The 13,823-nt window shown below is 54.1% G+C and overlaps 1 protein-coding gene across 1 annotated transcript in view; it reads left to right on the top strand.

Annotated features, from left to right (window-relative positions):
* DNAAF8 (dynein axonemal assembly factor 8) overlaps positions 1–13,815 on the top strand; it is a gene marked incomplete at its 5' end in the record, with an annotated part of 102,615 nt that extends 88,800 nt beyond the window's left edge. Inside the window, 3 exons of the mRNA XM_082772108.1 lie at positions 2,042–2,111; positions 6,041–6,166; positions 12,926–13,815. Of these exons, the coding sequence (XP_082628234.1) occupies positions 2,042–2,111; positions 6,041–6,118 (148 nt within the window). The 3' untranslated portion in view covers positions 6,119–6,166; positions 12,926–13,815. The remainder of the gene's footprint in view (positions 1–2,041; positions 2,112–6,040; positions 6,167–12,925) is intronic.
* Between the last annotated feature and the right edge of the window lie 8 nt (positions 13,816–13,823).

The raw sequence follows: 13,823 nt of genomic DNA, 5'->3' as shown, positions 1-13,823 counted from the left end.
TCAGCAGGAGCCACGTGACCGCTCTTGCACCGAACAGATCGCTGTGTATTTATCTCACCCTTACTGCAGCAGGCCGGGATTCCACTACCTGCACGGGCTCTGGCCTGCATTTCAGCTGCATTGCTGAAGCACCAGGGTGTAAGAGATTGTTTTGTGGCCCTGGGAGCTGATTCACAGCTGAGCCACATCACTTAGGCTCTGTGCCACGGGGAAAACATTGCCATCTGTATGAAAGCCTGGACATGATGTCAGAGATGGGCTGTGATAAGAAGGAGGAGTCAGGTATTGGGAGGAACAATGCAGGCTCTGCCAGTGTAACTGCTCTCGGTTCAGAGCATATTAAAACTTTCCTAAGCCGGCTCTATCAGTGGCACATCAAGAAGACATTCAGTCACTGGAGGATGTGCTGTGCAGAGCAGCTGCCTTAAAGACAGACACAGATCCTCGTAACTGTGCAGTGGTTAGTGTTCAGCAGCAGTGCCCACCCCGCGCACTCTGTTCTCTGGATGTCTATAAATGGCTTATTTCAGATCCAAAGGGCAGGAAGAACAGAGAAGGGGACAAAATTTATGCAGGTGGGGGCACAAAAGCAGCCCGTGAGATTGGCTGGCTGCAAAGAACAGAGCCAAAGTAGGAATCTGGGAGGGTGCCAAGGGTAATTCACAGGGCAGAGTGAAGTAAGTGTTTGGAAGAGGTGAGGGGAAGCTGAAGCACAGCCCAGGAGCAGTGGGGACTGGGATGGGGGAGAATCAAGAGAAGGAAGTGACACACACACAAAGAAAAATGATGTGAGACATCTTTCTTGTTCTGTTAGCATCCAGTTGCCTAGATCTCCAATATATATAACGTTTGAATTTACCCTGTCATAACTTGTTTTTAAAGCCAGACTTCCTAGCTGCAGGGTGGCCGAGGGAAGAATTTACAAGTAGATTCAAAGCAGCTACTAGAAGAAAGGCGTGCTCTGCTTTTTATGCGTGACAAACTAGATTTAGTTCTGTAATAAGTGATACATATTTTATAGTGACCACGCTAGGAACTACTCCTGCATGGTTATTTGAGCTTGTAAAAAGTACTTTGAGGTGCTCCTAAGGTTGTTAGGACCTAAGTATGTTGTGTAGGGTCTTTAGAAATTCATCTAGTTAACGTGTGGAACTCAGCAAGCAGAGTTTGACCAAAGCTCACAGAAAATGTAGCAGTACTGGAAGAAAATCAGAGTGCAGACTAGACCCTCTACCTTCCCCTTTCTAGATAATGCAGTGCAATCAGAACAAATGCCAAGTGTTAAGGAACTTAGCTGGATGTTATTCTGTCTGATGAAACATTCTTACCAAATGTTAATTGCTGTTAGCAGGGAGTGATGTTATCCCTATAGGAAGCTCATCTCTGGAGGCTTTGGAGGGAAAGGAGGTGTAGAAATCAAAAGATGAACGCATGAGATGTAAAATCGTGGAGCTGTTGAAAACCACTGAAGGGAAAACTGTTGCCAAGCACAATACCTGGATATGGGGGCAGGGAGTGGTTCTAGAAGCTGAAGACTCTGCCTGTGTGTGGAGTTAGTTAAAAAGGCAATTTTGAAATTTGTATCTTGCCTTTAAATCTCTCTTGCCTATGTCTTGTGGTCAACTCATGTAGCTTGAGGGAGACCAAAGCAAAACAAGGGCTAGTGAAGCAGAGCTGTTGTCAAAGGCAGATTAGAAAGTTGTAGGTTTTTGGAAAAACATGCAGATTATATTAGTTGAGAAAAAGGCCCTTGCAGAGATCTTAAACATCTAGATGTATGTGCATTTCCCACTGCCCTAGAGACCCCATTATGCAACAGGTCATTACTGTTTGTTTGGAGGCTTATATTTTAAGAATCCAAATCCATTTATACAAAGCTTTGTAAATCCCAGGATTTATCTGTGTAAAGAAGTTCAGTAACAGATGCACATGGCCAGAGCTGCTGGCACTCAGCATAGCTCTCCTTAAAGCTAGGTCATCAGCAGTCTCCGACAGCTTAGATGGCGAAGTAACACTGGCTTCTCTTTTTCTTTACCCCCAGTGTCTGTTGGCAGAAGCAGTCGCTACTGGACACTGCACAGCATCTCCTTTATCCCCAAAATGAGAAACAGGCAAGTAGAGAAGTTTATAATACAAATATATGTTCCTTTGTGCTCCTGTGGTGGATGAAACTTGTCCAAATTGATTGAATTTTAAAAGAAAATTTCAACTTGTGTGAGATGTAAATGTTGCTTCATGACAGCCCCAAGCCTTGGCTTATACTGAGAGCTCAGTGCATGATGGCAGGTAGGACCAAAAGCCTGTCAAACTGGCTTCCACATTACATTGGTATCACTACTTTGAATCAAAATATTTGGAGATTTTGATAAAGATTCAATATTTTCTGCAGACTTTTTCAGTTTTCGGTTACTTTTTTTTTTTTTTATGAAGAATCAACACTTTATAAGATTTCTGTGATATTTCATCAAAAATAAGACAGAAAAGGTTCCTTCAGCCCTACTGCCATGCTGTCACGTGTCCTATGTTCTAGAAGTCATGTTTCAGAAGCCCAAATCCAAATGGAAAATGCAAAACTAAACCATTAGCCATTCCAGGGGTGGGCTGGCTGAATCTTCTCTCAGTAGCTCGCCCCAAGAAAGGAAGCACTAAGTTCCCAGTTTTTAAAGACATTTGAGCACTTAATGGAAATAAACCAAACAAATATCTTTAAAATTCTGTCTGTAATCATCAAAGTTTAGTATGAAACAAATAAAGAAGGCAGTGCCTGAAGAGTTGGGACTAGGAGGTATAGAAAGAATTTGGGAGAATGAGAAAGGGTAGCAAGTAGGCAAGCCTCTCCTCTGGATCCCTTTTGGTCTCATCTAAGAGAGTTAGATGTGTTTGTAACTTCACATAATGTTGCAGAGCTGCTGCCTTCAGTACCAGTGCTCCAAGGATTGAACCTGAAAAGGCACAGAGCCCTCTTTGAAGTCTGTGTTCCTGCCTGTAACACAAGCAAGACTACCCCAAACTTCCCCAAAGTCTCACAGCTGCTGTTTTCAGCAGCTTTCTCTAAAGTGCAGCGAGCTTCTCCCGGGGTTTAGCTGGGATTGTGTGTGCTGCAGTGCCTGGAAGGTCTGCCTGCACAACCCTGTGATAGCTGCAAGGCTGTCACAGCACAGCGCATACTGCTGCCAGCGTGCCCGTCTGTTGCCAAGTAATGTGACAGGGCAGCCAGGCCAGGCTGGCTTCTGATTTGCTTTGAAAAGGACATTGCATATCTCTGGCTGACAAAATCCTTTCTGCTTCACGGCCACGGAGAATCAGCCTATCAGCACGAGGTTTATAGTACTTTCTGTGATAGATAAGATAAAAAGCAAATACGCTCAGCCCTTTTCCCTGCTTTTAGCAGTCTGGGCCGCTGAATCAAATCCCTCTGGCATTGCTGGAAGCAGGGGCTATTCACAGCAGTTCAGAGCTTAGACCACAAGTCTAGCCCTGGGACAGTGGTGGCTGCAGCACTTCTCAGCGTGGGTTGCAAGAAGCACAGCAGCAAGGGGTGTTTATTTTCAAAGGGGCCTTTTGCTCCATAGTTCAGGGTGGGTTTAGAAATCACAGAGCAAGATCTGAGGAGCAAGCTCACTGGGGAATGATTGTAACTCAAAGGATGTCCCTAGAAACCATGTTTGATCCTCTGATCTCGTGCTAATGAGTTTATGAAATGTCAGCTGGGCTTTCCAGGTCAAAGCTAATGATCATCAACATGATATCAGGCAAAGTTCAAGAGGGTTAAGTGAACATGGATTTCAAATCCTCATGGTTTCAGCACAGCTGTACTGTTCACTGGTGGAGTCAAGCCATGGAATTGAAAAGGAATTTTATACTTGCTCCCTGTGTGACTTGGGACTAGGCAATGGGATGAGAATTCAGATTTCCAAATGTTTACTGTTTCTGTGCTGACATCTATGTCTGGGCTAGTTGTCTTGCCCCCTTCTGTAGCTGCTGAGAGAAGCAAGCATTTTTATTGCACGTTTCATCTGCCCTATTTGAAACATTGACCTTAGGAACAGATGAATTCATGCTTTGGAAGTGCCTTATCCTCATGCAGTGACCATGCAGATGCCTGCTCCCCACGCAAGCTTATCTCACCACACACAGACCAGCTCATATCTGGAAGTGATAGCGCCACTTTTTGTTGGTGTCACCGTTAGGGGCTGGAATTTCCAGTGGGTCTCTGTGACATGGTCTTGGATGTCCCCACACCTGGACAGGGCTGGAATCTCTCCAGAAAATAGAGCAGTCAAGGAGTGCTGTGTTCAAACAGCATTACGATACCTCAGGACTCAGATGTTCTGTGGCTTGGCAGAGTTTCTCCTTGCGTGCAGCTCTCTGTACTGCAGCTGGGACAGGGCCATGAGGCCAGGGTGGCTGTCCCTCAGCAGTGGTGCAGCACGTCACTGACCTGCCACCATTAGCAGGTCAGAAGAGGAGACAGCAGGGTCTCTGCACATTCCTCAGCAGCAGCCCATGGATGTGTGTCTGAGCCTCTGCTGACAGGGAGTGCTAATCCCTCTGCTTTGCCTGGAGCCCTCAAGCAGATGTCAGCAGCTACGATGGCTGCTCCAGCACCTCCCTCCCTTCAGACACAGCCAAAAGCTGGGAGTGGAGCAGAGCAACACAGGCAAAACACATCCTGGGCACAATCCTGAGCCCTTCGGCAGGAGGGCTGCTCTCCTGTAAGAGTCCTAAAAGCAGCTTTGAGGAGAGGCAGAGTAGTGGCAGGAGGAGGATCCGAGGGCTGCATGGGGTGCACTGCCAGCACAGTATGGTTAATGCTATGAGGGAACATGCTGTTCATCAGCACAGTCGGAATGACGGGCAGGTCACAAAGGTCTTGCTGCTAAGCTGGCCACCTTATTTCTGAAGCCACTGTGCCAAAGAGCATGAAGTTTAACGAGAGCAAGTGTCGGATTCTGCACCTGGGGAGGGGCAACCCTGGCTGTACGTACAGACTGGGGGACGAGAGGCTGGAGAGCAGTTCTGCAGAGAGGGATCTGGGGGTTTTGGTTGATAGCAGGTTGAACCCAAGCCAGCAGTGTGCCCTGGCAGCCAGGAGGGCCAACTGTGTCCTGGGGTGCTCCGAGGCCGGCACTGCACTGCTCAGGGAGTGCTCGTCCTGCTCCGCTCTGCCTGGTGCCGCCTCACCTCGAGCACTGCGTGCAGGGTCAGGCACCATAGAATAAAAAAGGACATCAAACTATTACAGATCGTTCAAAGGAAGGCTGCAAAGAGTTGTGAAGGGTCTGGAGGGGAAGATGTATGAGGAGCAGCTGAGGTCCTTGGGTTTGTTCAGCCCAGAGCAGAGGAGGCCGAGGGGAGGCCTCATGGCGGCCTGCAGCTCCCTCACAGGGAGTGGAGGGGCAGGCGCTGAGCTCTGCTCTCTGGGGACAGCGACAGGACCCGAGGGAACGGCATGGAGCTGGGACAGGGGAGGGTCAGGCTGGGGGTTAGGAAAAGGTTCTGCATCCAGAGGTGTTCGGGCACTGGGACAGGCTGCCCAGGGACATGGTCAGGGAAATGAGCCTGAAGGAGCTCAGGGAGCATTTGGACAGCACTGTCACACATCGGGTCTGGTTTTTGCATGGTTCTGTGTAGAGGCAGGCATTGGTCTCAATGATCCTTGTGTGTCCCTTCCAACTCGGGACATTCTGTGCTTCCAGGGGTGAGATTTGGGAAGGTGAGGCAGAAGCAGACAGGGGGAGGGAGTCAGATTTGGAGTGGGGAGTCCCACTTGGCACTTCACATGATATTCATTTTCAATTCCTTGAAAATCTTGAGAATGGCTAAACAATTGTAACAAGTAGCAGATTTTTCATACTACGGGATGCTTAGTTACCTCTGTGCAGGGATTAATCCAATCCACAACACCGCTACCCGGTAAATACCCTCACTGTGCTGCCTGCCTGCGTCATGCGCAGGAAACCTACCTCTGAAAAGAAGTTTCTTTGCGATGCACAGAAATCACAGCTTGCCCCCAACACCCTCCTCCTTTTCTCCCCAGGCTAAAGAGTTGCTCTGTTGCCTTTTTGACTCCCTGACGTCTGACAGCATCCACCGCATTGAATCCCAGGACTGCTAGCCAAGATGGTCAGTGCCGCCAAGCAGCACGGGGGTGGATGCCATTGTGGTGGGTATCTGTGTAGACAGACACCAAGGGGGCTCCCAGCCTCCGAGAGTACTAAGATTTGTTTGTCATTAAAACAAAGTCTGAAGCATGGTATTAGCATCAGTAAGATAAATGAGATTGGTGGGAGGAAGGATCAGTGCCCAGGAACAAATCTTGCTGAACTGCAGCTGTGCTTTCTAGTGGAGTGCATTCTCAGGCAATCTACTTGCGTTTGTGGAGCAAGGTTTGGAGTGTTCAGCTGGCTGGGAAAAAGATCAGGAGGCAAGCACAGAGGCAGAGGTTCGCTGCTGGCTCTCTCTCAGGCTCCTGGGGACTCCCATCTTCCTCAGGCCCAAGACACAAGACTCCATGCTCTGCTGCTACTGTGGTCATGGAACCAAAGACAAAACCACAGTAAGTAACGTGGAAATAGGTGAAGGGAAGGTTGGATCCCTGGAGAGCTGAGTACACCAGGTAGAGCCAATTAAAGACAACTGAAAGCTGTCTCTGCTTTGGCAGCTCTGTTACCATCTCTGCCCAGCCCCAGCTCATTGCCCACCCGTGGGCGCTCAGCCCTGCCCCGTGTTCCTCACACCCCAGCAAACTGATCTAGTGCTGCTCCTCCTCTGCCGAATCCTTTTGGTGAGCTCTCTGGCAAGGTGGCCGGCTTTAACGTGAGGACTGTCAGTCTTCCGGGGACCTTCTGGGCAAATTCAGCTCCTTTGGGGAAGATTTCTCAGCCCAGCAGGCCTCTTGTTCCCACCTGTCCCGTTGAGGCGGACTTAACACATGCACCTCGTCCAGATGTCGCAGTCGTGGCATCAACAGTCCCCGTGTCACCTCCAGGTGGTGTTAATGCAGCGTGGCATGCAGCTGGCCGGCCACCTCTGGCTGCTGCTGGCAGGGTGAGCCCGTCCCACGCAGAGCCTTTCCTTCCACAAGAGCCTGGAGCAAGTCCTCCTCGCAGCCATCCCTCACGCAGAACACCACTGCGTGTCTCCTGAAGAGGAGCTCCAGAAACCACGTGCCCTGAGCCCCCGGGGCTCAGCATGACCAAAAAGCCTGCTCTGCTCCTGCAGCTAAGTAGGCCATTTTGCTGCACTCCAGGCACACTTCTGTCGTGCTTATTAGCCACGTACAGCCTTGAAACAAACGAAAATTAAAAGGATCCTCCCCATGCGCTTAGGGAATTTGATCTGAAAAAAAAAAAAAAAGCGAGAAATGGGATCACAGGGAGCTGCACAGCCCCCTTCCCTGAGCCTGGGGGACTCACACGTCAGGAGGTGACGCTCCTGTGACCGGCAGCACTCAGCCCAGGGAGGCCGTGTCCCGTCTGGGGACACCCCAGTAGCACGTGGGACTGCAACAGCGTTAGGCCAAGTAACAAACCAGGGCCTGGCACAGCAATCACCCGGTACCTCACCCCCTTCCAGAGAGCCCCACCGTGGAGGCTTGCTCTTTGTGAGCCCCCTTCTGCAAACACCCCAGGGCTGTGCCTCGGTTTCCCACCCATGGCACTGCCGCATCCCGCAGGGACGCCAGCAGAAATGGGGCAGCACCTGGGGATTTTTGAGAGACACTGCAGCCCTGTCTTCAATCCCAATTTTAAAGCCCAGCTAATTAGTCTCGGTGTAACGAACTAGCACGCCCTGCGCAGAGCAGGGGAAAGCATCATCCTCTGATATTTCCCAAATGCCAGGATTCCATAAATAACCTCCCCAGCCTTTCCTCCCAGAGCTCCCCACTCCTCTCCCGGAGCACCGTGGGCCCTGCAGGATTCAGTCCTGTCGCCCCGCCGTCAGCTCGGGCAAACGGAGCCGCAGCTCGCCCGGTGTTTTCCTGCAAACTGCCACAAGGCAGCCAGGATTAGCTAATCAGCGCTGAGGAGCAAATTAATGACTGCTAGAACTAGGAGAAAGGCAGATTTGATCTGAGATTGCCAGCTTTGCAGCTGGCTCCTACTTGCAAACAATTCATTTAGATTATGAAAGCAAGAAATTGAGTACAAAACCCCCTAGATTGTTTGCTTCCTAGAGAAAGAAAAGAGAAGAAATGGAATTTAGATTAAAAATTATGCAGAATAGTATTAATTCCCCACCCTCTTGTGCCTCCCCTCTTGCTGGAAAACCAGAGCTAATCAGAATTTAGCATTGTTCTGCTGCCAGTGGCAGAGCTGCCTCAATGGAGGAGAGAGAAAATACAGTAGGTGGCATTTGGTGTTAACTCCTTAGGGGCCTGCGATGAGGAAGACGGGAACGCAGCGCCCTGTGCCCGTCTCCTGGTTCCCCAGTGTGTCCCAGCCCTGCTGTCACCTCCCCACCATCTGCAGGTGCCTCGGGGTAGGGAGCAGCTGACCTCTTCTCAGCCACCACGTGCAGGTTTGGCAGCTGCCTGGGGGCTTGGCAAAGTGACCAAACCGATTCTTCTGCCCCCCCGAAGCGAAATGATAAGGAAGAGCCCATATTAAAGTGAATAACATCCGAACAAAACTCGCAGATATTTCCCTTTGGTGTCCCCTCTCCATCCTAATTCAGCTGAGCGAAGCAGGATTGAAAACACGTGGCACCTGGAACTGGAACAACCCCCTAAAACAAACGGGTGGATTTGATTTGGGCCAGAATGACTTCTTTTCATTTAGCATTTACTTTTATTCACCCAAATACATAGTTTCTGCTCCAGCCCTATGCACGGGAGACCGGTGGAGCACCCGGGATGTCTCCCATCACCGCTCAGACAGCGTGCGGGGGCTTGCTGCCCTCCCCCTGGTCAGCATGAGCACAGCTGAGGAATTGGGTCCCAGTTTCAGCTCCAGAGGCCCACAACCAGCTCCGGAGGTGGACTGGGAGCAGCTGTGCGGCCGTGCCAGGGCTCTGCTGCTTGCAGCAGCATCTTGCTATTTTAGGTTGCCCTTGCTACTGGCTTCACATTTCATTATCAGCAGATGTGGCCCCGGAGGCGTGCCGGGCATGACACTGCCTTCGCTCGCTGCCTGCATCCTCCCTTCTGCAGCGCCTGCTCCTGCGGGCAGCGGAGGCAGCACGGGGACCTGTGTGGTCATGGGGGTGGCACAGCCACAGCCCTGCTCCCCCCACAGCCTTGGGGCCGGGTGCTGGAGTGTGCTGGAGGTCTAAGCCTCCCCTGGTGGATCACCACCATGGGATTTACAGGGCAGAACAGGGAGAGGGGCAGAGCCCGTGGGTTTCTGTAGCCGCAGACCCCCTGCCCTGCCCTGCTTGGCTCTGCAGCGAGGCGAGGCCTGGGCTGGTCCTTGTGTTTGTGGTGTGTCCTGCTCGGGATGTGCTGTGGGAGCGTCTTTGTCCCCGTCCCCATCCCTGGGGCTGGGACCAGCACCGCCACAGCGGGCGGGCAGTGTCCCCTCTTGATCTCCTCTCCCCGGGGCCCCGTCGCAGCGGGAGCTGCTGATTAATTGGCACTTGGCAACTCCCCGTGGCCAAGGGGCTGGAGGAGCACAAAGGGCGATTTGTCTGCGAGGCTGCAAGCTTTGATAAAGCAGGGCCGGGGATGACTCAGATGTGGGTAATTAAAGCGTTTGAAGCAGCGGATGGCTCGGGCAGCAATACCAGCTCCAGGCTCTTTCAGCTGCTGGAACTGGGTCACGCAGGAGCCTGGCGCTGGCGTGGCCGTGAGCCAACGGCACCGCCGGTGCCCGTGTGCCGGAGGGCGGCCGGCTCGTCCCTGCCCTGGGGCCGTGCCCGCTGCTCTGCGGGCACCGGGCAGCTCCGGGGGGGCTGTTCCAAGGGGTCTGTGTGCGGCTGGTGCAGGTTGGAACCCGGAGCCCTCCTCCCTTGGGAGTCCTCGTGCCCCGTGAAGCACAGCAGGAGGCCACCGGGGAGCTCCCGGCCGCTCAGCACCTTCCGCGGGGGTGCAGCCGCCCTCGTGTCTCATCTGCAGCCTTTAATCCTTCCCATGTGGTACCTTCAGGGCTACAACACAGCCAAAAGCCATCTTACGCGTGTTGCAGACGTGTTGGGGGTGCCTTTAAGCCCCTGGGGTGTTGCAGAGGGCTTAGAGCCGGGCTCCAAGAGCCACTTCTGCAGGATGGAGCCCACCAACGGCCCCCTGCCTGCATCTCCAGTCCTCACCCCGTCTCCTGGCCTCACCCCATCTCCCGTTCCTTGGTCCTCGCCCCATCTCCCATCCTCACCCCATCATCTCCCGTGTCCTCTCCCTCCGAGGCCGGGCTGCAGCAGTCTCCATGGTAACTTGGGATGCCCGCGGAGCCTGGAGTGAGGCATTCAGGCAGGGGAGGGGGTGCGGTGCCGGGGGTGCTCCCTCATCCCTGGGTCTCATCATTGCACCCCAAAATCCTGGTCAGCTGCCCCATCCCCAAAGCTGACAAACCACCCGTTTTTCAGCCCCAAAATGCTGGGGTTTGTACCTTGTCGTGGAAAAATGTTAAAACCTGTGTTAATGTAAATACATCAGAGGTGCCAACAGCCTCCCGCCCTGCTCTGTCCTGTGCCAAAATCCTCCCCAAAGACTGAGGCTGGAGGGAACGCGGTCAGAGCCTGGCAGTTTGGGGATGCCTTGGGGGCTGCTTCCACTGGGAATGGGATGGGACGGGATGGGGATGCAGCTCTCCTCTCTCTTTTCCTTTGTCCCCGTGTGGCTTCATGTGTCACATGGGGTCACCTCTCCCCACCTGCCATGAGCTGTGGCCCTCCTGGAACATCCCAAGCATCCCACGTGGCAGGGGCTGGATTTTTCCCCACCTCAGGACAGGTTTCCTTGCTTGGCTCAGGCAGCTTTTCCCAACCAGAGCCTTCTGCAGCCATCAGGCTTTGGGTGCCACTCACCCGTCACCTCCTGACAGCGGGCAGTGCGGCTCCGAGATGTCCCCCAGCACCGGGGACTCACCAGCAACCCACAGTGGGGGGCTCAAATCCACACCACCGTGACTCACGTTTCCTCCCAGCGCCCAGCTCCTCGGCTCGCTGCCACCTCTATTTTTGGAGCCTCTCAGCCAGGAGGAGCACGGATCATGAATAAGCTCACCACACCGGCCCCGCGTCTCCCCGACGTCTCCGTGCGGCTCCGGCAGCGCCTCCCCGGGCTCGCGGTGCCCGTCCCTGTGCTGCTGCCGTGGTGGGGACGGATCCTGCGCAACGGCAGCCCCCGAGCAGCGTCCGCGTGAATCAGCCAGGAGCTGAGGTGGCGGCGTGGTAGCAAAATATTTCCTTTTAAAGGGCTTGTTTGGGGTTCTGGGGTTGGGTTTTGTGTGTTTTTTTTTTGTTTTTTTTTTGGCTAGCTGCAGAGCTTCGCACCGACTTGGCATTGATCAGCTGTGCTCCAAACGAGCAGATCACTCACAGTTATTTTTACTCACAACCTCCGGTATTTCAGGTGGGCCTGCAGCGGCTCGCTTCGCATCTCCACGCACAAAACTGACCAAATGAGGTTCCAGAAGTGGAAGCAGAAGTCAGGGCAGGAGCCTCCGAGAGGCTGCAAGGTGCTGGTGTGGCAGGGCCGGGTCCGTGCTGCCCTGCTGCCGGTGCCAGGCTCGCCACGAACCCACCCGTATTTTTCTTGTCCATCGCCTGGGGACTGGTGATGGAGAAGAAAAAGCGGCCCCGGGATCCCCCGGATCCCTCCGCCCTGGTGCGGTGCCCGCGGCCACAGTCAGTAACCACGGGGTGATGGAGGCGCTGGGAGAATGAGGCTGGAGGAGAGCAGCACAACCGAGCACTCGAAGCTTTGGGGGTTTGGGAGGGGAACGGGGCGATGGTAGCGCGCTCGTCCCTCTGTCCCCACCAAGGGGTGGCTCGGTGGTTTCCCCCAGCCCCATTTCCCCCCAGGGGATGCTCCGAGAGGCCAGGAGCAGACCCGAGGGGCTGTGGCAGCAGCTTGGCCACCCGCAGCCCCCGTCCTCACAGTGCTGGGCTAAAATTATCCACCTGGCTTGGAATTAAGCGAACAGCTCAGCCGAACAGAACCCGAGTGGGCCACTGCGGGGCCATCAGACCGCGGCTTTGCCTTTTCTGTCTGTGACAAGGAGGGGAGGGCCCTTTCAGCCACAGCCCGGTGACAATGACATTGATTTCCTAGACCTTTTGGTGTGGCCAAATCTGTATTTTTAGCTGGAGAAAAAAAAAAAAACAAAGAAAAAAAAAAAAAGAATAAATCACGTGGCCAAGTCCCTGCCCTGATGCGAAGCAGGCTGGAAGCAGGAGATGAAAGCCTTCGCTGCCGGAGCCAGCAGATGTGCAGGGCTCACTGCCTGCTCCCCGTGTCCCCAGTGTGGGCACTGTGCCACCAGCCTGTCCCCTGCACCCCCAGCCCCTCCAGGTGCCAGCCCTGCTCCCGAGGGGCCGGGTGCCTGCGCGTCCCCTCGGTGTCCCCGCAGCCCTTCGCCTTTCGGGGGGGCGCTGCCTTCGTCTCCCCTTCTCCGCCACCTCCTCCTCCTCCTCGCTCTCCCCCACCCTGTTCTCATTTCCCCAAGAAGACTTTAATGAAATCTGCCCTTAATTAAATCCACATTCATTTGCATAATTACCAGGAAATTGAAATTAGCCTGCCGACGTGGCTGGAATACGTTTGGGTGCGAGGCGGCCGTGCCCGCTTGGCACCTGCCCCCGTCCCCGCTCCCAGCCCCACCCCGGGGGGACCACGGTCCCTGCCATCCCTTTGGCTTTATTTTAAAAAAAGAAAGTCTTCACTGCCATTCAGAATGTTTGTTTTTTTTTTTTTTGCTTTTATAACTATATATTTTGTCATTTTTTATGTTTTTAGTTGTTTTTTTTTTTTTTCCTTTTTCAACAGTGACAAACTGAGGTAACGTCTGTGACACTACAGCCTCTCCTACGGGAAGAAGGTCCGAAACCCGACAGCCGAGGGAAGTCGAAATAAAAACCTGACAAACCGCCCGAGGTGGCGACCACGGTGCCCGCCCCGCGAGGGACGCCCCGGGGAGCCCTGGGTTCCTTACCTACATTATTGCACGAAAGATCGAGGACATCGAGGGACCTAAGGCAAAAAGGAGAAAAAAACCGCGCCTAACATCTCTAAATCTGTGCGATGCTACTTCTAAAACCGGACCTGGGCCCCTGCAGGCAGGCAGGGCTGGGGGGGGGGGACGGGGACGGGGACGGGGACGAGGGGGCAGCGGCACCGGTGGCAGGCTGCGGTGGGTCACGGGGGGACACGGCGGGACCCCCGCCTGCCTGGCGGCTGCTGTGTAAACTGCTGCTGCTTCGGGGTAGCGTGATAGCCCTTTGTGCGGTAGTTCGGGGTCCGGAGGGGATGGGGGTGCCGGGGGCCCCTCAGGGTGCCCCCCCCACCCCGTGCCCATGGGTCCTGCAGCAGCATCAGCGAAGCCCTGCCAGGGTTTGGGGGGGGGGGGCATCTGCCCCCGTGTCCTCAGCGTGAAGGGGCCACCGTGGCTCCTGCCCCCGCCCTGCCTCACCGCGGGCAGACCCCGGGGTGCTGGGGACAGGGTGGCAGCGAGGAGGGGTGACGGGGACCCTATGGAGGACCCTGGGGAGGTGGCTCAAAGGTGTGTGTCTGTTGTCGTTCCCCCCCCCCAGCTCCCTCCTGGCCATGCAGGAGCCACCAGGCCAGCCCCGGAGCTGTGCCACCGCATTCCTAATCCCTGGGTAGGAAAAGGCTGCAAAGCCCCCCTGGAGCATCACGGATCCTGGCCCTTTGCCCACCCCCCCTG

This window comes from Aythya marila (genome assembly GCF_965140915.1).
Source record: "Aythya marila genome assembly, chromosome: 15".
Taxonomy (NCBI): Eukaryota; Metazoa; Chordata; class Aves; order Anseriformes; family Anatidae; genus Aythya; species Aythya marila.
The sequence above is the reverse complement of the archived record's forward strand: the minus strand, read 5'-3'. Positions and strand labels throughout refer to the sequence as shown.